The sequence below is a fragment of the Symphalangus syndactylus genome, chromosome 8 (genome assembly GCF_028878055.3).
Source record: "Symphalangus syndactylus isolate Jambi chromosome 8, NHGRI_mSymSyn1-v2.1_pri, whole genome shotgun sequence".
NCBI lineage: Eukaryota > Metazoa > Chordata > Mammalia > Primates > Hylobatidae > Symphalangus > Symphalangus syndactylus.
The window spans coordinates 133,851,821-133,876,537 of NC_072430.2; the positions used below are offsets into that span (position 1 = coordinate 133,851,821).

At 39.2% G+C, this 24,717-nt stretch overlaps 1 protein-coding gene across 2 annotated transcripts in view; it reads right to left on the reverse strand.

Moving 5' to 3' along the window:
- Positions 1 to 24,717, reverse strand: part of PID1 (phosphotyrosine interaction domain containing 1) — a 256,999-nt gene that overhangs the window by 138,458 nt on the left and 93,824 nt on the right. For both annotated transcript variants that reach the window (XM_055290867.2, XM_055290865.2), the window contains exon 2: positions 2,614 to 2,760. In XM_055290867.2, coding sequence (XP_055146842.1) covers positions 2,614 to 2,760 — 147 coding nt within the window. The remainder of the gene's footprint in view (positions 1 to 2,613; positions 2,761 to 24,717) is intronic.

Consider the following 24,717-nt stretch of genomic DNA (forward strand, 5'->3'; position numbering starts at 1 on the left):
ACTTGAGTGTATTCTGTCGATAGCATACAATTTGGAGAATTACACGTTGCAGATTTTCTTCCTCCAGATAGAATAATAACACTGGAAAAGCCCTCAAGAGGTGTTGGCCCAGATTCCTGACTCCAGGGTTATGATTATCTATGCCTGGAATCGCCTCTTCAAGGTTGCTAGGGATGGAGAGTCCATAAATTTTTTATAGCCCAGTGGAATGCGTTTTTCTCCTTGAATGCAGAAGTTCTTCCTGGTGTCCAAATGAAATCATTGCCGATTTCCTTTGTCTAGCTAGCCACACATACCGAGGCCAGCGGAACCCTTGCCCTCTTTGGCACGCTCTTCTGAATTCCTACTATTTTTTTTTTCAACGTCCTTTTAAAAGTAAAATAAATGAGCACAACCTAAGGCAGTACACAGAAAAAATCAGTCCATCAGACATGAACCCTATAATCCTTTTCAGAAAAATGATGGTTTTTATTCTAGCAAATATTTTTTCTCTCTTACAAACACACACACATTTATTTAGTATCTAAATTAGATTGTTAGATTGCTAGGTATTTCTATTTTAAAACTGTGTAGTTTTTGCCCTTCCCATTTTAAACATACTTTATAGGCTTTATCACACTTAATTCTCCTCCATATACTTGTCCCTACTGATTTCATCTTACTTTGAGGCACCATCTTCCCTCATAGGAACAGAAATCAAAATAACATTAATAAATCTTCTGAAGAATGTATAACGAATTTAATCTCATATCACTTTCAAATTTAATGAGTACTTTTATAATTCCCTTGTATCATCAATTCACCAAAAGCATTAAATGCAATGGACCTAACGACAGTTCTGTTGATTCACTCTCTCCTGTTAAGGCAGAGCCACTGACGATAGCTCTTGGGAAGCTGGAAGTTCACCTTATCAGAATTACCATTTAAAATCACTTTAAAATGAGTCACATAGCTCACTTGCCTTATCCCACTGATGATTCCCCCATCATAATTAGAATCAAACCGAAACTTCTCGCCATGACCACAAGACTCTTTCCTCCCCGCCAGCGCCACCACTCATCACAACTTTCTCAATTTCTCAGGTACACTGGCCCATTCCCTGTTCCCAAACACACCAAGACCACCCACCTCATAGAATTAGTATGTTCTATTCTTTCGCCTGAAAGATTCTCCTGCAAGTTCTTCACAAATTGGATTTCTCGCTAATCATGCTTGTTTACCTAGATTTTCTCCTCCCATGCCCCTCAGTGAGCAGTTAAATCCCACAAAGATGCTGGTGGGTTTTGCCCACACTGTGACACTGCGCCGGTCAGAGAGTGAGCACCCAATGAGTATGTGTGGAATGAATGAATGTGGGTGAGGTTTTGTGCATACCACCATCACCCAAGATTGCTGTAGACGCCAATCTGACCACAGCTATGTGAGAACTGATGCCTTAACACTAAGCAATAAGGAAAAGGAGTATATCTTGAAAGCAATAAGGAGAGCATCAAGGAAAGGAGTGTATCTACAAAGTTATGAAAGAAATCCATATACAAATGCACTTTCCTTGTCCCTTATTTTATTTCCACTACTCAAAACAAATTTCTGATGATAAAACATGCATAAAACATATCTTCTTTGTGATCTCTAAATTGATTACTATATTCATCAACTCAAGCAAAAGAGAGTATCATGTGAGAAAAAATCCAGAGCTTACCAAAATTATACATTTCATTTCTAGTTTTGTTTCCATGTTGGCATTAAAGTTTGCATAAATGAAAATGCTTTTTCTGGATTCTGAGGCATGAATATTAGTATAAATTTTGAGAGCTGAAGCAAAGCAAAGATGTGAAATTATTCCTAAAGGATTTGGAGAGCATAACTGTTAGAAAACTTGATTTTTTTGTGTTTTTCTTTCATTCTTTAAGATATGTTTTATGCAGACTGAAAGAACAAAGGGAAGAATTATCACTGAGAACAAAACTTTTCTTGTGAACTCCAAAGTTCCACAGAGCTACGGAAATCACAGAGAGAATACAATTTTATTCATATATACTAAAACCTAGGTCTTTAGGCCGGGCGCGGTGACTCACGCCTGTAATCCCAGCACTTTGGGAGGCTGAGGCGGGCAGATCATGAGGTCAGGGAATCAAGACCATCCTGGCTAACACTGTGAAATCCAGTCTCTACTAAAAAGACAAAAAATTAGCTGGGCGTGGTGGCGGGTATCTGTAGCCTGTAGTCCCAGCCACTCAGGAGGCTGAGGCGGAAGAATGATGTGAACCCAGGAAGCAGAGCTTGCAGTGAGCCGAGATCATGCCACTGCACTCCAGCCTGGGTGACAGAGCGAGACTCTGTCTCAAAAAAAAAAAAAAAAAAAAAAAAAAAAAAAAAAAAAAAAAAAAAAAACCCTAGGTCTTTAATGCGTGTCCAAAAGTGATAGTGTTAGATCATTCAGAAAAATAAAACAGGATATGAATTCAGTCTATCATCACTCTGTGAGTTTATTTTGTTGGTCATTTTATATATTCATTCTTAAAAATGATTACCATTGTGAAACATAGGTCTCAAGCCCACATACCCTTGAGGCTATCTCACCAAGAGAACCCCTGCTGGCCACGTGCCCCATACCTTGCAGCCACTGTGAGTCCTTGTCTTCATCAGCGGTGTGGTCGTGCACAGCTCAATGGCCTCTGGCTCATGGAAGATGACCGCTGGGAGAGGTTCCTTTTTCAGTGTTAAGACATTCAATTTAGACTTCAGCATGGTCTGGAAGTGCTGAAAAGCAGAAAAATAAGCCACATGTAGTTTAATCACTTGGACTTATATGTCCTACAATTGTACATTAAACCCAGTAGCAACCTGTTTTATTGATTCTGTTCTATTATGGGAGGCCAAGAGATAATTTAGTAAAACAGAGGATGGGGAACTGTGTCCTGTCAGGACGTCACTCAGATGAAACTGTGGAGACAGTCAATTCCTAAGCAGAGTCCACAGAAACATGACTTAGTGGTAAAGTTACCCCACCCAGGACATTATGTTCTGAGAAGCTCTTCCAAGGTACTGTATACAGACAAAATTGTGGCAATGGAATCCATGCAGATTCAGCTACACGAGATGTTTTGAAGAGGATGTTATAGGGGTTATTTTGGGAAAAGTCTAGACATTGTAGAAGGAGAACAGATGAAAAAGTGCACAAGACTTCTGTTCTCTGCCTTCCCGAGCTCTTTCATGCACTGGCTGTAGAACCTTAGGAAATTCACTACTTTATGATAGACCATTTTTATCTGCTGTCTCAGGCCAGGACCCTAGGTAAATATCCATTTCATATGCAACTTCCATTGGCTCTCGTTGTGAAAGATGCTCAGAATCCAACCAGATTCAATTACCGCTATCCATACCACCCAGTCTAAGACCCATCTTTTCTTGGTCTATGATAATGACATCCAAAATGGTCCCATCACTTCCAACTTTGTCCCTATACAGAGAATTGTCCCACCGTCACCAGAGAGATCCTTCTAAAATCTAATTGTGCCATGCCACCTCTGCTCAAACCCTCCCATGTCTTCCCATCTCCTCATGGAAAAATTCCAAGTTCTTACCTTGCCCTTTGAGACCACACATGATTCAGGGACCTACTGCCTCTCTGATTTCATCCTCCATCCCCATCCTCTCACGTAGGGGTCCGGGCACAGTGTCCTCCTTACTGTTCGGAGAATAAACCAAAGACACTAGTGCCTGAGGACCCCTGATCATGCTGCTCCTGTCCTAGGTATCTGCAAGTCTTGCTTCCTCACCTCCTTGAGGTCCCTGATCAAATGTCACCTCATAAGACAGCCCTTCCTCATCAAAATATAAAGCAGCCAGCATACATATACACACACAAACACAGACTCACGCCTGGCTTCATGTGCCTACAGCCTGTGCTTAGGAGGGCCTCACACTCAGAAGGACTCCATGCTTGGTTCGATGCCTTTGGTTTAATGTCCCCATCTTGAAAGTGGGAGGCCAAGGAAAGGGGATCACGTGAGGTCATGAGTTCCAGACCAGCCTGGCCAACATGGTGAAACCCCGTCTCTACTAAAAATACAAAAGTTAGCCAGGCATGATGGCGGGCACCTGTAATCCCAGCTACTTGGGAAGCTGAGGCAGGAGAATCGCTTGAACCTGGGAGGTGGAGGTTGCAGTGAACCGAGACCACACCACTGCACTCCAGCCTGGGCGATTAGAGCGAGATTCCATCTCAAAAAAAAAAAAAAAAAAAAAAAAAAAAAGCCTTAATAATGTTATTTTGAACTTGTGTTCTGTAAGGAAAGTCTGATGGGACAGTGGAGCACAGATGTGAGTGGATAAGAAACATACAGTGTGTGTATCCCCCATCCTTACCACTCACCTTCCCAGAGCATTAGTGATGCCCCACAATGACAGAATTCTGTTGAACTCTTGACATGCAGGAATTTAGCAAGAGTCAAAGTGAGTACAAGGTAAGCATTTAAGCCTATGACTTAAATAAGCAGGGGTACGCACAGCCCCAAGAGGCCATGCACTGGAACCAGAACTTGCTTCAAGTTCAGAAAGAAATTAGCCTTGTTCTAAGAAACGGGAATCATCATGGAATCCTATCACATCCTTTCCCGCTTGTATTACTTCCCTGTACAAGGTAACCACCTACGCTGAAATGATGACACAGAAAGAAAGGGAAAGGTGGGGCAGACACGGTTCCCTCTCCTTTCCGTCCCTCCTTACTCATCAGTAAGATGAAGGCAAAGTGGTGAGAGAAAATGCATGTATCAAGAAGTGAGATAAAAACAGGTAACTTAGTTTTGTGCAGCATTTTCAGTGTTCCGATAAAAACAAAATACAGCATGAACTAGAAAATGCAAATTGGATAATTTCTATGATCCCACCCTTACATTTGCATTTCAAGTAGGCACTGCACAATATAAATTCATGCTCTGAATCTAAATGCTTAATTTTTCTTTACTTAGAACAGCATTAAATAGCAAATAATAATTTTAAAAACACCAGGACTATTCCAGACAAAGATTTATTTTTAAAAAGCTTTATGTTTTGTTACCTTCAATGGTACATTTCTTCTGCTTTTGGAATAAAAAGCACTGAATTTTCATTTTACACTGGGCCTTACGAGTTGTGTAGCCAGTTTGCACACATGTCTATTCATCTCTGCCTACTCCTTGTCCCTGCTTTATTATTCCTATAATTTATCCCTACTTATCACCACTATAAGATTATGTACTTGCTTTGCTTACTTTATTGTCTTTCAGTAGAATATAAAAGCACCATAGGAGCAGAAACTATTTTATTCAAGGACGCATCACAAGGGCCTAAAACAGTTCCTGGAACATTTCAGAAGTCCAGTGAATATTTGTGGAAGGTAACGAAGGTAACATAATTTAAAAAAAAACTACAAACATTAAAAAAAAAAAAGAAATCGGATTCGTAGACTAGATCAGCTCACTGCTTCATCCAAGTTGACCTTAAGGACCTGGTATGGTTTCTGAAACAAACACAAGACTGAAAGAAATGGATAATGATACACACACACAAGTACCTTCGCCTCAGTAAAAATCACCAAAAATAGTTCTTTAAAACGTAGAGATCATTATGTTACATGAAATAAGCCAAGCACAGAAAGACAAACACTGCATGTTCTCATTTATTTGTGGGATCTAAAAATAAAAACAATTGAACTCATGAACATAGAGAGTAGAAAGATGGTTACCAGAGGCTGCGAAGGGTAGTGGGGGTCTGTGGGGGAAGGCGGGGATGGTTAATGGGTACAAAAAAACATAGTTAGAAAGGATGAATAAGACCTACTATTTGACAGCACAGCAGGGTGACTATAGGCAATAATAACTTAACTGTACATTTTAAAATTAATTAAAAGAGTGTAATTGGATTGTCTGTAACAAAGGATAAATGCTTGAAGGGATGTCTACCCCATTCTCCATGATGTTATTATTGTGCATTGCATGCCTGAATCAAAACAGCTCATCTCATATAAGGGCAGTAGAAGTTTTGGAATTTGTGGCAAGACAAAGTATCTTTTTCACAAGTCTACTAGGACTCCATCTGGCCTCTCTGGTGGTCCATTTAAAGCATTGACTTGGCTAGGCTACCATGCCCAGTTATTCAAACACCAATCTACGTGTTGTTGTAAAGGTATTTTGTAGATGTTATTAAAGTCCATAATCAGTTGATTTGAAGTAAGGGAGAGTATGCTACATAATTAGGGCAAATTTGATTCAATCGGTTCAAAGACCTTAAGAGGTAGCCCAGACTTCCCTGAAGAAGAAGATATTCCTCCTATGGATGCCAGCTTCAGCCCACGGTTCCAGCCCACCCTTTCTGACAGTCTCCCTTGCAGTTTTGGACTTTTCTTGCCAACCCCCACAACTGCATATGCCAATTCCTTGAACAAACCTCTAAATATAGATGTCCTACTAGTTCTGTCTCTCTGGCTGAACCCCAATTGTTACAGCCACCTTGTAGAATAAAAAGTTGCCAGCTCTGAGGGCAAATTCTTTTTAATGGAAAAGAGACTTGCCCTTAAGTGTTCCAGAGTGTTTGATTTGTATTTAAAAAAGAAAAGTAAGGGCAAGTCTTTGTATTAATCTGGAAGTTTCTGTCCTTGCTCCTAATAGATTCCAGCCCAATGCAGAGTGTAGGGTTTGGAGTTGCCAACAGGGGACACTGGTCTGGAAGGAGCCACATAGGTCACTGAGAGTGAGATCTGAAGGTGGTATGCCAAGTTGGTTGGGAAAGAAATTGGGGCCAACAGAGGAACAGGATAAAGGAAGAGGGAAGTTCCGAATGTGACGTTTGATTAAGTGGGGTATCTCCCCTGTCTGCCATTTTCCTCAGGCTCTACAAGACATTCATAAAAGCACAGATCTTCAGTTCAACTTCTGCCACACAGCAATTTTCTGAAGAGGGCACGAGAAATGGCCCTGCTTTCAGGAGGTTGAGACAACCACACTGCCTGGAAGTTCCGAGATGGTCTTCCCATCCCTGTTGTAAACCAAATGCCGCAACCATTGATTCAGTCACTAAGCAAACAGAGACTGAAAGGTGTGGACCAGCACACCTGCCCCTTTGATTGCTTGGCTGGGGAGCCAAGTGAAATAAATACACAGATAAACAGAAAAAGAAAAAAAAGAAGCTAAATTGGAGACAGGAAGATAACAGAGTTCAAATTCCAACTTCAACACTGTATGTTGTGCAACCTCAGCTACCTGATTCTTCTGAGCTGGTCTTTTCCAGCCAGGCAGGCATGTGCCACACATTTGCCTGCTGATTCACTCCACCTTCCCTGAACACCTATATGCAGCCAAATACTGTGTTAGGCACAGCTGGAACAGAAATAAAACATTAGTCTCTGCTTGAAAGGGTTTCTCACAGTTGATGGAGACTGTTAAGTCCGATGACAACTGCAAATCTGTGTGAGAAGTTCTATAGCAAAGCTAGAGAGAGACTAAGAAAATATTTGAGGTGAAATAGAGAAAATTATTCCTTTAAAACAGGTAGTTTCAATGGCTTTGTCCTCTTTGCCCACTATCAAAAGATGACGGCTAAAGAGGGAAATAAAATGTGGACTGCTTGATGAATTATTTAATCTATAAGAATACATCTTCCTATGGCAAAATTAACATTTTATGTAACTCTGAGTGGCTCTGGTACATTTTCGGTGGTTAAAAGCATGAGAGTTATAGCTGCTTCTGCTTTGGAACACTCTTCCGTCCCCTTCCTTGGTGAAGCTTCTCCACTACTGCACGCTGCCTTGTTGAATGAGGCTGTCAGGTCACAGTTCCTTGCCCCCGACACTGAATAATGTCCTTGCCCCCTTTACACAAAGAATATGCAACATGACACAGGCTGACTATCTGAGTGTCTCATGTCCCTGCCCAAAAGCATTGGTTCAGAGGAAACTCAAGACTGGCTGAACAGAATGTCCTAGAGATGGGCAAGCAGGGTTGTGGACTGGGGTGATGTGAGCCCAGAGCTGCTGCTGGCCTCCTTCCCAATCGAAGTCAGCCTGAGAGTGAGACCACACTGAGACAAGGAAAGACAGAGATAAAGAGAGAAATTTCCTGAGAAATGGAAAGACAGCCTTCGCGTCATTGAACCCCTGGATCCAGCTGTGTCTAACTCAGATCCATCCAAGGACCCACCTAGAATATGAACCAGTGCATTCCATTTTATGTTTAAACAAGCTTGAATTGGGTGTCTGAGCCTTGCAACTAAAAGAATCTTGCAATACAAATATATGGTAATGAAAATCGCCTGTGAAAATAAAAAGAAGCCATTAACAAAAATTTTACAAAGACGTCATCCATTTTAAAACTGCAGAAATGCGTGGCAACATTCTCTCTTTTTTAAAAAAGTGAATCTTGTATTTATTTGAATAGACTAAAGCTTAATGATAAAGTACCAATAATCTGAAGTAGGTATTACAGTCCCCAGGTTATCCATATCTAAGATAAAGCCCTCTGAGGTACTGCCAAATGAAATGAATGCCACCTCTCAAGAAACAGCCAAATAGTGTACCTGCAGTGGCATCCCACTTAGGTGGCATGTGCTCTTACTGGATAACAGAGTCCTATATGCCATACCCAGTTCTGTGGCCTTGTACTTCCTGGTCCTGTTTTCTCATCTGTCAACTTTAAAATGTTATATTAGCCACGTGAAAAACAGTATCACTTGTACTTTGCATGCACAGGCAAGTGCAATACAGACAATGCACCCTAAAATAGCATAAAGAAATAGCATTATTAAAAGGCAACAAAAGAAGAATCTAATAGAGGAGCTTGGAAAAGCTACTGCTCTCAAACCAAAGGTGCACAGAGTTCCATAAAGAAAATGTGTTATTCATTTTTAAAGAACAGAAGTGAATAGTGTTGTAGAAAACTAGGGCGCTCGCGGTGGCTCACGCTTGTAATCCCAGCACTTTGGGGGGCCGAGGCGGGCGGATCATGAGGTCAGGCGATCGAGACCACAGTGAAACCCCGTCTCTACTAAAAATACAAAAAATTAGCCGGGCGTGGTGGCGGGCGCCTGTAGTCCCAGCTACTCGGAGAGGCTGAGGCAGGAGAATGGCGTGAACCCAGGAGGCGGAGCTTGCAGTGAGCCGAGATCGCGCCACTGCACTCCAGCCTGGGTGACAGAGCAAGACTCCGTCTCAAAAAAAAAAAAAAAAAAAAAAAAAACTAGGGCGCTGCCCTGGACAAATTAAACAAAGGTTGGCTTTCTGCATTGGGTGTTTGATGTGTGATCCCAAAATAGAGCCTCTAAATGAAGCCCCATTATGCAGACGGGGTAATCGCCATGCCCTGTATAATTTTACAGTTGGCACTGCTTCCTACCCCTATTCAGACATTAATCTCTGACAGATTAGCAAGTGGCAATTTACATATTTTACCAATTCAAATTGGTTGTATCTCACCTTTGTATTGATTTTGTACCCAAAATATAAAGCATCTTTGGAAGGCAAAGCCTGCTTAATGTTTTTATAAGATAAATGGAACACTACCCATACTTAAAAGAGAGGGAAGGCATTAAGATTTTAATCTTTGGTTCATCCTCGCATGTTGAAGACAGACCATAATGGTCAGTTTTAACTTGCAAATTACTGACTTAGTAATGCCCTAATCAAGCTTCAAAAATATGGCAAATGTTCATCTTAAGAGAACCACGAGGAACAACTGGGTGAATCAGATTAATGGAAAACTTCAGTCCAAATAAACGTCAATTTGTACAAGTGCACAGAAAACACTAGGGGCTTTGACATTCTATTTATAATCATGCTTCATTTTATTACTTTGGGGATTCGAAAGGATTAATGGAACTCACTTGTGGTTTTCTCACATTCTATACCACTTATTTTAAATAAGGTATATTCAGGCTCCAACTATGAGAAAAGAAACCATAGTGACACTTTTTTGTGACCTTTAATAAGACATCTTGCTTATTCTTTTTAATGAAAATTCTTAGATTTCTGCTTTTAAGCATTTATTCTAGCATTTTTCACAGAAATAAATGACATAAAAGCAAAATAAAATTCTGTTAAACTATTTGTATATTTAGCAACTAATTTGTATATAATTAAAAGTAATGATATGAAAGAAGAAAACTTTTACTTAAAATGACCTTTTATTTAAACTTCTTTAAACTATTTTTCTCTTACATATTAGTTCAACTTATAACCTATAAACATTTTTAATGCTAAGAGTTTGTCTATTTTTTCCTTTGATCCTTTTTTAATGCAAAATAGGTTGAATAATCTCCAAAATCTAGCAGACATATGCAAAATTAAACCTTCTTGTTCAAGAATTAACCTTCTTATGAAGTTTATGTCAATCTGGTATTTCAAGAAAAGAAAAACCTACACCAATTTGGCATTTATCTTCTTGTTACAATTCATCCTAGTCACTGTCTTATTCAAAATAGTTTCAGTTTAATTTTAAAGGCCTACATCCAAACCCTTACAAATTTAAAAGGCTCTCTATATCTATTAAAGAAATGGCTATTACTAAGCTAACTGAAAATACTCATGTTCACACAGCCATATTTATTCATGCAGCTTTGATCATGGAAGCATTTTTTTTTTTAACATCACAGAGTCTCTCAAGTGATTATGTGGGGGAGGCACCAAAATAACTCCATGCCCAAGGAATATGCAAAAGTCCCCAAGGCTTATGAAGGGCTCACTTATTCAGTGGGGAGAGAGAGAGAGAGGAAGAGGGAGTGTGCATGTGTGTGTGTGTACTCACTAATTCATTGATTTTCTTTGTCACTGACTTGAAATACACACACACACACACACACACACACAAATGTGTTATGTTCCTAGTTAAGTAGTTTCTGTCATCTTCTAAACCATTTTGCTATATGTAAACAGTTATTTTTCCATTTTTCTAACTGTGAACCATTAAACAATTCATTGTTAAACATGGGTTACGAGCTGCCTCTAGGTAAGTTTTATTTAATTCACAGACTGCTTTGTTGTTAAAATTTGAAGTGGTTTTCAAAAATTGAAATATCTACATAGTTGAAATCTATATTTCAATGTCTTTTGAAAAATCAGAAGTTCTGCAAAAGGAACATTCCCTCACAGTAACAATTAGCTCCAGCTGACTGTTGCAACTGCCTGATTGACCTAGGGGCTTTCCTCTGCAATTGGTCATGGTCTCTGCCTGCCCTCCTGCCAACTTTCTCGTTTATACTAAACACCATTTGCTATTTTTATAGTCATTGTATGCCTTACCAAATTCACTCCTATACATTACTTGCTTGTCCCTTTTAGGCATTTGAATTTGCAACCCCTGATGTAAAATGCCAAATGCTAGGAGTACAGAACAAAAATTTCAATTACACATGAAAAAAAAAAAAAATTCAAGTATAGCTGAATTGACTCTTACCTATATTTAAATTATGAAAATTGAACTAACAGGGTGTGAGTCAGTGAATGAGAGACAGAATAATAATATAACATAATATAAACAGGTCAACATGTCTGTCTGTCATTGCACTCAATGAGTATGGGACATGAACAAGTAATTAGAAATCCACTCTTCTCTGAGTTATTCCCACATGCCCCTTGTGGTGTGAGTATCTTGTTGCACTGAATACAATTTAAATGCTAACAATCAATATTGTTTACTTCCACTTTTAATCAGGATGAATTAACATCAACAGGGATGACCCTCCTACTTAAAACAACCAAAAGTTGGCTGGGCGCGGTGGCTCAAGCTTGTAATCCCAGCACTTTGGGTGGCCAAGGGGGGCGGATCACGAGGTCAGGAGATTGAGACCACGGTGAAAACCCGTCTCTACTAAAAATACAAAAAAATTAGCCGGGCGTGGTGGCGGGCGCCTGTAGTCCCAGCTACTCGGAGAGGCTGAGGCAGGAAAATGGCGTGAACCCGGGAGGCGGAGCTTGCAGTGAGCTGAGATTGCGCCACTGCACTCCAGCCTGGGTGACAGAGCGAGACTCTGTCTCAAAAAAAAAAAAAAAAAAAAAAACAAACGTTATGAAACAACAGTTTGTGACCCTGGGTATGAAGCAATGAAGGACGGTGGCCCCTGAGAGATGTGAAACAAATGAGGTAAGATGTACACCTGCCCAGCTTCCTGCCTTGAAAGAGTTTGCAGGCTGCAGAGCAGGGAGGAGCAACACAAGCAGGGCACAGCGGGATCCCTGAGCTAACGAGACAGAGATGAAAGCCTGGGGGGACAAACAGGAGAAGAGAACTTCACAGAGAGAGAATTCTGTCAATTTTCAGAGGGTCTCCTTAAATATTCAGCTGACTACTGATCAGCATATGCATAAAAGGAAACTCAAGGCTGGACAAGATCCACTGGAAAGAATAAGAAATTAGAGTGCTGGTGCTCACCACAGGGCCAGTTACATTGCCTGCTCGCATCAGCCAGTCTGAAAAAACTCACGAGTCACAGAGCAACGAGTAGAGAAATAAAGAAGTTCCAGTGCCAGTAGTGGGGAAATTAGCACTAGACTACATGTTGCTCTGGTCTCACAAATCTTAAAAGGAAGATACAAAGGATCAGGTTGCTTCCAAGTAATTCAACAGAATCTAACAACAACAAAAAGTTGAAGAATATAGGAATACAAAAATATCCAGTATCCAATAAGGTAAAATTTAAATGATCTAACATCCAATCAAAAATCACCAGACGAGCCCGGGCATGATGGCGCATGCCTGTAACCCCAGCACTTTGGAAGGCTGAGACAGACAGATCGCTTGAGCTCAGGAGTTCAAGAGCAGCCTGGGCAAGATGGTGAAACCCCATCTTTACTAAAATTAGAAAAAATTAGCCGTAGTTCCAGCTATTTGGGAGGCTGAGGTGGCAGGATCACTTGAGCCCAGGAGTTCGAGGCTGCAGTGAGCTATGATCAAGCCACTGCACTCCAGCCTGGGAGACAGAGCAAGATCCAGTCTCAAAAAAAATAAAAAAATAAAAAAATAATAAAAAAATCGTCAGACTTGAGACATGCAAAAATGCAAGAAAATAAAATCCATGAAGGTTAATAAACCAGTTAATCAAAGCCTACCCAGAACTGACAACAATGTTATAATAAACAGGCAATGACCTTAAAACTATATTCAATATTAGACTAATGGTTTTAACCAGGCAATAAGGCAATAAAAAGAAATAATAAGAATCCATATTCGAAAGGAAGAAGTAAAATTGTCTTTATTCATAGAAAACTTGATTATCTTTGTAGACAATCCAACAATTCTTTTAGATAACCTAAAAAAAAAAAAAAACTACTAGAATGGATGAGTTTAGCAAAGTTGAAGGACACAAAATCAATATACAAAATTATATTGTTTTCTATTGTCTAGCAATGAAAAATTAGCAATGACAGCAGATGTCCTTACAAAAGACTTGTACACAAATGCTCACAGTAGCTGTATTTTTAATAGCAGAAAATTAGAAACAACCTAAATGTTTCTCATCAAGTGAATGGACAAACTGTGGTATATCCACACAATGCAATGCTCCTCAACAAAGTGAAAAGGAATAAACCACAGATGAACACTACAACATAAATTATCAAACAATTATCCTGAGAACACAAACAAAAAAAAGAGAATATACTGTATGATTCCATTTATATAGCATTCTAGGAAATAGAAATCAATGGATAGTGACTGAGAGAAGATCAGTTGTTGCCTGGGGATAGTGAGGAATGAAGAGAGGAGAGTGAGGTACATGAAGAAAGCTTTGTGGCAATGGTCTCATGCAGGTTTACAAATATCCAAACCTACCAACTTGTACACTTTACATATGCATGGTTTATTATATGTCAAGTATACCTCATTAAAATTATTTTTCAGAGAAAAAATAGTTCCAAGTAATATGGCCCTTTAATTTAGTCAAATGGCTTCATCTGATTGCTCAATGCTAGAGGGAAAATTTGCTGAGTGGAACAGACTAAGAAATAAATTCTGACCTCTAACATTGTGCCTTCCTAAGAGATTCCCAAGTAAAATTTTGACACTACATGATTTTAATCTCCATGCTGACTTTGAAACTTAACTGTTGCATTGATATTACTCCCTATAAAATTAACAGTCAATGTCCTTCTCCTTGGATAAATGGCTAATTCTAGGACTGGGGCAAGAAAAGCAAAAGATGATCCTAGGGCATCTTGTTGAGCTAGAAATGAAGACAGTGCTCATAAAATGATGAGGACTTGTGGGATGAACGCTGGGAATAACCTGAAGTAGCTCTCAACTTGGCCAACATCAGACAATTTCAGTAACAATAAATAATGGTCGTGATGGATTATAACCCTAGACTAAAAAAAAAGTCAATTGAACAATACTGAAAAGAAAAGAAAAGAAAAGAAAAGAAAAGAAAAGAAAAGAAAAGAAAAGAAAGAAAAGAGAAAAGAAAAGAGGGGAAGGGGAAGGGGAAGAGGAAGGGGAAGGGAAGGGAAGGGAAGGGAAGGGAAGGGAAGGGAAAGGAAAGGAAGGAAAGAAGGAAGGAAGGAAGGAAAGAGAGAGAGAAGAAAAGAAGAAACGAAAGAAGGAAGGAAGAAACTCATCCTTACAGTGAAGTTATACTTTTATAAATATAGAAGAAATTATCAAAATCTAAAGTTACCATATTGCAAACACCATAGCAATGTTTCAGGCATGAATCATTGTTTAAGGCTAAAATTAGTGGGCTAAATGTGATGAGAATGAAGATATTTATATTGTCTCAAAGAATCTTTCCAGAAGATACTTATTTTACAAAGAGAACTTTACTTTGGCAAAACCTGGCAGACATCACCTTGACCGAGTGACCAAAATAACCATCTCTAACAATGAGAAATGTTGACATAATTTGTCTCTAAATATAATATACTGAGAAGGTTACAATGCCACTTCTGTAGTAGTCCTGCCAAAAATGCATAACCTGAATGTGATCATTAGAAAATACAGACAAATCTAAACTGAGAGACACTCAAGAATAACAGGCCAGAACTCTTCAAAAATGTTACAGTTATAAAAGGCAGAGAATGACAGTAGAACTGACCAGATTAAAGAATACTAAAGAGATATGACTACTAAATACAATATATGATCTTAAATTGACATATACGTCACAAAAAGGCATTGGTGGAACAACTGATAAAATTTGAATCAGGTCCTAAAATTACAAAATAGTATTTACCAGTATTACTTTCCTGGTTTTTATTATACTATGATTATACAAAATGTTATCATTTGGGGATGCTTGAAAATTCTTTATACTATTTTGTCAGTATTGAAATCTCACATTATTTTAAAATAAGTTTTAAAAATGGAAAGTAGTCTTTGAATTTTTGAATTTTTATTTTAATTATTGTTAAACATCACTTGTACCTTTTCAAGTAATACTTTTTAGAACTTTAGATTTAACTTGTGTTCATATTTTAGCATCATACAGCTACTATTCCATTGTAGACTAAGTTATATTCTAGTTTCCGACAAGAAGTCTGTTATAATTCTTAATTTTGTTCCTTGTAATGTCTTTTGTTTCTGACTGCTTTTAAGATTTTCTATTTATTTTTAGTTTTCAACTGTTTGAATATAATGAAGCTAGTTATATAGCTTGTTTCAGTATTTATCATGTTTAATGTTATCCTGAATCCGTAGATCTGTGTTTTGATATCTTCCATTATTTTTGGAAAATTTTCAGCCTTTAGGTCTTCAATAGTTCTTCCATCCCATTCTCTCTCTCTTCTCCTTCTGGCATTTCAATTACATGTATTTTAGACCATTTTATAGTCTCCCACAAATCTTGTATGGTCTGTTCTAACTTTATACACTTTTTCTTTTTGGATTTCAGTTTGGGTAATTTCTCTTGACCTATATTCAAGCTCACTTATTTTTCCTTTGGCTGTGCTGAATCTACTAATAAGCTCATGAAAGGCCTTCTTCATCCCTTTTACTTTTTTGTCATCGTTTCTGCTATTGTTACTGTTTTCCCCGGTAGTTACATCTGACTGTTTCTTATATGGTTTTTATCTCTTTACTGAAATTCCCTATATGTTCATGCATGCTTTCTACTTTTTTCAATAGTGTTTGATCTATTAAATATTAATCATCATTATTTTAAATTCCATATCTGAGTCTACTCAGAGTCTGGTTCTATCACAGCTTTTTCTCTTCACAATAATTTTTTTCCTTGTTTCTGTGTGTGTGTCTCATATATTTTGGTTGAATGCTGAGCATCATGTCCAATATAGTCTAAGGTAAATAGCATTTTTACATTACATTCTTCTGCCCAAGTTAATTATTGTGGGGTTTCAGGTCAATCTAGTGTAGAACTGAGTTGAGTTTGGGTTTTATTGCTCTACCACAGGCTTCCATTTCTCTAGCATTAGCTTGTCCTTAAGGTGGAGTCTGGTTTGCTTAAAAGTAATCATCCATTATTGCCTCAATATTCCTATGCTACTCTCAGCTTTCTTTGTACACCTGAGACTAGGAGAAGGTCCCTCTCCTCACTCTTGCCTTGTCTCCAAAGGCTGACTGCAATTGCTTGATAGTAGCCTGTGAGTTAGTATAAACTCTCCTTGGGCATCCAGCTCCCAGTGGTTCTACACCCTCATGCTAGCCCACAATTGACTTTTAAAAATGTAATAATTTTAGCTGGATTTTTCTTACCCCTTTGTATTGCAGTCCATGGTCTTCCTGTGATTTGCCATGAGTGAGTCAGAATTTATTTGTAGCCTCTTTTGGGAGCCCCTGTTTTCTATATATCAGTCTAGTTGGATGTACTATATGATCACAGATCATAGTACATGATTTGATGGGTTCAAGAGAAGTTATGATTGTATAAATTATCTACATTTTTCTTTTTTTAAGTTTTTAAACAGGCTCAGAAGGTATGGATTTTTCTTATTGGTAAAATGAAAGCAATGCTTTCTCTAGCTTTCTACATTCTAGGCAGAAACTAGACGTAAAATTCATATTTTTAATCAGTTAAAAATTAATACATTGAAGAATGCTACATGTTTGGCAGATACAAAAAAATGTTCTGAAATAGGCATTAGCATTACTTATCACTTCCAAAGGTCCTAAGGTCCTTTCTCTCAAATGCTGTCTCTTTCCAACTCAGATAATTATATTTTCATGAATACTGACTATCTGGTTGTGGTCAGCTTCCTGTCTGCCTTCTCAGACATCTCCTCTTACAGATATATTAACCCTATCCTCCCTGACAAATAAATGTGGAAACATGAACCCTGCAACTCTCCGTAGGAAAAACTACCCAGAATTGCAGAATATTCAGAATAGAAGCAATGTTCCAGATGACTTAAACAAACTCCCTTATTTCACAGATGAAGAAACTAAAGCCCAGAGAAGTGAAGCAATGAGTCCAAGGTCATCCAGAGCCACAGGCTTCAAAGAAAACTAGACTCACAACCCCAGACATCTGGTGACTGGCTCAGTTCTGAAGACAGCATGCCATCCCAGATCACTTCCGAACCCGTCAAGAGCTGACAAGGTAGCTGCTGCATCATCGCTTAGAACTATGAAATGGAAACCTTTATAATCACAAAATCCTAGGTTCAGTCATGCATCCAAACATTGGACTTTGGCCAAGTTGCATATACATCCTGAGCCTCAGTTGCCAATAATACAAGGCCAATAATACCTTTCATGAAAAATTGATATAAATATGTGTGTGTATGTGTGTGTGTTTGAGAGAGAGAGAGAGAGAGAGACAACATGAGCGTGAAAGACATCTTTCTCATCAACTGTCTGGCACTTAACATGGATGTTGTTATTTACCTTCCAATAATACTCTAAAAATAGCAAGGCAGATTCATTTTGAGGCATTTGAACGTCAGAGCCCAGATTCTCTAATATCTTGCAACATTTTCCCCCACAATGTACATTAAGTACGTAGAAGAGTAACTGGCACATGCACACATTTACAAAAATTTTTATTTTTTTCCCTCCTATTTTCTGCCATTTAAATATAGACAACCATTTAAAAATGTGTAAAAGCATATATACAAAAGTGTTAACAGCAGCTATTATCAGGTTGTGGAATTGAGTATAATTTTTTTCTCTTTTCTCTTTTGCTCTCTTCTTGATAAGTTTTATTTTCTACCAATTTAAAAAAAAGTGTTTTCATTTTATGGAAAGTTTAATGTAAGTGATTTGTAATTAGATGGAAGATGAGGCACAGATCAAGTAGACGCCTCTTCATGACAGTCTCTGATGCACGCACGCATGGGAGTGCTCCAAGAAACACAAAGCAACCTCTGAAAAACTGCCCAAACCAAGTGCAGAAGGAGAAACAGCCCTGAGTGCTTATCTTCCTCCAAAGTAATAAATGAGGACACAGAGCAGAGAATAAAAACAAAACAGAGTAAACATACTTTCAAAAGAATGAAAGAAGTCAGACAAAACAATGGAAGATTTAGAAACCAGACCAAATGTTATGAATTTAAGAACCCAGGGACTGTTTCTCATTTTGTCCCAAGGGACTTCATTCAGTCCCCAAGTATAGCCCAAGGGCACCTTGATTTGCAATTGCAAGTGCTCAGCTTGACAGTATCAGAGTGAATACCCTGCTCATCAGAACATAGCACATACATGTTATAAACACACACATATTTATGTCCATGCACATTTGGTTTTCCTTTCATTTCACTTTTGCTAGACATAATTCCCTACAGGAGTATGTTTTGGTTGATGCAGGATTGAGCATCATCTTGGCAGTTTGGGAAGAAAGTAAAAATAATTTTATTCCAGGGCTTCAAGTAGTCAGGAAGGTGACATGCCAGAGCTTTAGCAAGCCAGAGTTCACTTCAATAAGAGCTCAGTGGACAGCATTATGTCGCAAAGTCATCTATGGGGGACAGAATTTATCTGTTCTACACGTTATCTTTAGGAAGGTTAAACAAAAAGGGTAAAATTAATCTTCCACATCTAGGGAGACAGCAATTCTAATATTTTGTGGGCATTATCATCATATCTAGAAAGGCTTTTCTGAAACTCCCAACCTAGAACCCCTCTCTCTGCTTTATGCCTGAACCACACCTTGTGCAATAATTCATACTTTCATAGCATTTGTAACACCTGAATACATTGTTTAGATGATGTTTCTTCATTGTATCCTCAGTACCTACGAAATGTCTGGCACATAGTAGCTCCTAAATGTATATTTGATTAATAAATTAATGAATAGGTGAGTGACAAAAATATTATTGGAATTTAAAAACAATGTCTTCAAACTAAACACATGCCTAAGCCATACTGTTCCCATCTTGCCTCACTCCCTTCTGTTCCTTGACTATATACCACTACTGGTTACCATCAACTCCATAGCTTCAACCTGGACACCATCTTGCAATAAGCTCTGGTCTAAATCCAGAGTCAAATATACATGCTCTTTTGCGGGATATTGACAATCTTCGGCCATGAAGATTAACAATGGCCACACTGGTTCCACTGAAATCATACAACTTTCCTTGGACAGAAAGGGCTCTGTGCCTGCAGTATCATAGGGAGCTGTGCACAGGAGTTATGGCCTAGGCTGGTCTCAGCAAATTACAACAGCAGAAAGGGCTCCTTCCTGCCAGATCCTAGCAAAGAAGTCAAAGCATTCCAATGAGGAAATTCACTTTCTTTGAGTAACAGCGAAAAGGTCCAAACATCTGAAGAAGGACCTCTCCACCCTCCTCCAAACAGTTTCAGTGTGGAATGTCATTCCTGACCAGAGGGAATGCACAGGCAAGTTTGAAGTATTGATCAATGAAGCATATATAAGAACATACCAAAAACCAGGTGGTTTAAAACAACAGAGTTATTGTCTAACAGTTCTAGAGGCTAGAAGTCTGAAATCAAGGTTCCAGCAGTGCCACGCTCTCTTTGATGGCTCCAGGAGAGGCTCCTTCTTTGTCTCTTCTGGCTTCCGGTGCTGCTGAAAACCTTTGGCATTCCTGGGCTTGTAGCTGCATTGCCCCAATCACTTGCTGTCTTAGCCCTGCATTTCTTCACACTCTCTTTCCTCAGTGCACATCTATCTCTGTGTCTCAATTTCCTTTTTTCTAAGAACAGCAGTCATATTGATTAGGGCCCACCCTAATGATCTCATTGTAATCTCTTAATTACCTCTATAAAGGCCTTATTTCCAAATAAGATCATATTGTGAGGCTCTGGGGATTGGGACTTCAACATAATTTTTTGTTTGTTTTTGTTTTTGTTTGTTTTGAGACAGAGTTTCACTCTTGTTGCCCAGACGGGAGTGCAATGGCGTTATCTCAGCTCACTGTAACCTCCACCTCCTGGATTCGAGCAATTCTCCTGCCTCAACCTCCTGAGTAGCAGGGATTACAGGTGCAGGCCACCATGCCCAACTGATTTTTTGTATTTTTAGTAAAGATGGGATCTCACCATGTTGGCCAGGCTGGTGCCGAACTCCTGATGCCAAGTGATCAACCCCACTCAGCCTCCTAAAGTGCTAGGATTACAGGCATGAACCACCATGCTGGGCTCAACATACTTTTTGAAGTGGTTAGAAGACACTATTCAGACCAAAACAGAAAGGAAAGCAGCTCTCCATGTGAGCTCTCCATGAGTCCACCTGAGCATAGATATTTCACCAGCCACTGCCAATCAATATTTGTTTTCATTCCACCTAAACCCAACATAATTCCAAACAACTCAGGACTAGATATCAACGTACATGGGTAGGACCTAGCATGGGGTCTGTCCAAATTCAGTGGACCTGAACTTGACTCCAGGATGCATGGTCACCAAAATGCCAACGGTTCGATAAACAGTTTGGGCTACTCCCAGGCACAATTCTACCTTGTGGTTGGTCTGTTTGTTTTCTAAGAGTCATGAAGGCAAACAGCACTTGACATCTGTCAAGTTCCATTACCAGCTTGTGTCTTACCTGCTCTGATCTCTTTTGAATTGAAATACAATAAAGAACATACCTCTTAAATCCTAGTGCTGGGTTATTCAGCCATCTATTCATTAATCCTCTTATTAATATTGAGTCATGCACTCTATTGAGTATACAGTGTTGAATAAGACAGGTATGTTTCCTGCCTTCATGGAGCTGAACTTGAACCAGGGACACTGACATTGAGAAAGTAGGAGTTTCCTGTTTCAAAATAAAAGGCCATTCATCACATTTCTTAGACCATGTACTAAGGAAGCCTACAGCTAGTGCTATCAGTGCTTTTCCCTTATCCCTCAGGCCTCCCTACTTCGGTATGCCCTGAAGCTTCTTCCAAAGCCAAGGGAGAAAAGTGCAATGGAATTAACACCCCCTGGAAGCCCCAGTTCTCAATCAATGATAGCAGAGTTAAAGTATAAACACCTCAGCTCCCTAGCCCTGCAAGTGGCTTAACTCTGAGTTGGGATGGGGAGGGGGGGGTTGTTTCCATTTATGAGAATTTCCACGCAGGACTAAGCTCCACTTACCTCACTCCTGAGAGCTAACTAGGAGAGAGCACCTTCAGTGGCCTCTTCCCCTTCCCTGCTCCACTTCCCTGACCTCCATCAGTGTTTCTGCATGCACAAAAGGCTACTTGCACATAATTCCTTATCTCAAGAAGACCTCAAACTTATTTCTTGTTTACTCAGTGTTTGTTCGGGTTTCTTGGTATTTGAACATAGTCAGAAACAGGGAACAGAGCTTGATTCAGACTGTGGTGTGAGACTCTGTAGTGGACTTGCCGTGTGTGCAATTTGATAAGCCTGAGGGATAAAGACAAAACTTTACTTTCCCTTAGTCCATTTTAATTCAATAAGTAGTTTATGGACATTCCACGAGTAGACGATACACGTACCTACGGAGCTCACGGTCAGGTAAGGTAGAAAGAGAGAGAAGCATTATACAACCAACATAAAATACAATGCAGAATTACATGAAATGGTTGTAAATGTAAAGTGAACAATTAATTTTGACTGCTGGGATTGGGCTGGGATAGGCATTATGGAAGAGAGGACTACAGATCTGGGCTTGGAAGTAAAGCAATGTTTCCCAAGTATTTTTTACATTATCACCCACCTAATGAGCCTCTTTAGACTTTCCCCCATTACCTCCCCCAACCCATAAAATGTCAGTACCACAGATATACTGTGTACCTATTTATGCTGTATGGTACAGAGATTTTTTTGCCCCTCCCCAACCTCAGAACCAAGCTTCCTCCCATTGAAAATGCATGAAGAAAAAAAAAAAAAGAAAGAGAGTACAGGTTTAAATAAAACACTATGATAAATGCTAAAAGGTATGAAAGTGAACAACTCATAGAGGCAAAAGTAAACCATCCAGCTTGGCCTCTGGTAGATTAATAATGACTGCAACTTCTTTGATACTCCTACCTCAAGAGGAGATGTCTATGTCCCTTTCAGTTCAACCCTTAAGAGTCTGGCGGCTTCCACTTGCTGAACACTAAGCCTTGGCATCCAGCCATGCTGTGAGGAAGCTCAAACATCCCCAAGGAGAGGTGTATGTGGAGAGAAAACAGGGCAGCCCAGTTCCCAGCTTGCCAGCCATGGGAATAAGCCATCTTGAAGTGGATCCTTTATTGCCAGTTGAGCCATTCCTGCTGGCCCACATAGCCCTGTCCAAATTGTAGATTTACGAACAGAAAAAAAAGTTCTTGTTTTTTCCAGCAACTAATTCTGGGAGTGATTTGTAATACAGCAATAAATAATCAGAACCTGACATAGACACTACTCAAAGCTACTAAATCACACACACGGCAAGTCCACTACAGATTCTCACACCACAGTCTGAATCAAGCTCTGTTCCCTGTTTCTATGTTCAAATACCAAGAAACCCGAGCAAACACTGAGTAAACAAGAAATTCTTAACTGACTGATTCATTAATTAAAGTCACAAGGTCATACTTTGCTTGTCAAATACAATTTTTTAAACCTTAAGCAAGGCTGTTGTTGTTTATGAGTCAATTAGCTTGTAAACAAAAAGTACTGCAAGTCTCCATGAACAACATTTTTGTATTTCCAAGAATCAGGAAGACACTGAATACATACTTTATCATAATAAATAAAAGAAACAGGCTGCTCTAAAAGAATAGTTCAGACCGGAACCGAATGAAGTGAAAACATTTTCAAATGCAGGTGGCAGGCAAACTGCCCCACCCTACCCTGGAAGACAATATAAAGAGTGATGAGGGAGAGAAGAAAATAAGTGATTCTCCTACACAACCAGCCCATGCCATGTTAATCCCTTTTTGAGGACCACTGGTTTTAAACAAACTCTCTTTTGCTCTAAAACAAAGAAGACCCTTTCTTAACATTGCATCCATTCACCACATTTAAATATCAACTGAAATATAGACTACCCAACACTAAGATTCGCAGTTACTAGAAAACATAATTTACAGTCCAAATGATCTGTGATGGACTTCACCATCCCCACGGCTGCTGCCTCCCATAATCTGCCTCAAGTACAACACGGGCTCCCTGCACTTATTCCAAAAAGTAACATCTATCAAAGCTACAAATTTGAAACAGGTGCATATTTAGCATGTAAATGTAGAACAACTTTATATTTCCTTAGCTGCATTCAACACCCTCATAAAATTTAGATTTCTACAGTTTAGTCCAAAGTTCCTACAACCTTCAAAAATTAAAAAAAAAAAAAAGATCAGCAAATTGAATTATAAACAAGAAGGATATGGAAACTTGACTTCCCACCAGTGAATGGTCTCGGTAAACAAACCCTAAGTCCACATGCAAGCCTCCATTAATTAGTTCCATTTGGCTCAGAGCTCCCCTGCTTGCCTCAGCTCATAGTCACACGCCCAGCTGACTTTGCCCAGGGGGCATATGATTTTCCATCCCTGGATTCAGCATGCATTCCCCATATAGCCTGTGCTATATGTTGTTTCTATTAGGGAACCAGGCCTCCAAATTCAAAACCTTACATTCTTATAAATTTTGAAAACCCTAGTCAATGCTGATGATACTTAAAAATACAAGATCTTTTCCTATAACATACAGTCTGCAGATTAGTCTTGCCTGATTTCAACAATTCCTGATGGATGTCTACATCTACTATGTTGTCTGTTGCCATTAATATTGTTTTTCAACCTTATCATGAAAAAGAAGACAGCATTGTATAAGCCCTATGCTCCCAAATATTTCATTCGTATGACAGACATCTTCATATGCTTTCTCCTTCACCATGTAGTTAACAAAGGGAAGCCAAAAAATCTACTGTGGGCCAGAAAGAATCCAGCAGTAGGTCAAGAAACAATTTAAGAAGCTCTATTTCTTCCACAACATCAAGGATTGCCTGAATTTGAATCCTGATTCCACCTCTTACTAGATGCATGACCTGGGAAGCGAACTTAACTTCCTGTATTAGTCTATTTCCACATGCTGATAGAAATACCCAAGACTGGGCAATTTACAGAAGAAAAAGGTTTAATGAACTCACAGTTCCATGTGGCTATGGAGGCCTCACAATCATGGCAGAATGTGAAAGGTACATCTCACATGGCAGCAGACAAGAGAAGAGAACTTGGGAAGGGAAATTCCCTTCAGAAAACCATCAGATCTCATGAGACTTATTAACTATCACAAGAATACCATGGTAAAGATCCACCCCCATGATTCAATTACCTCCTACCAAGTCTCTCTCACAACACGTGGGAATTGTAGGAGTTACAATTCAAGATGAGATTTGAGTAGGGACACAGCCAACCATATTACC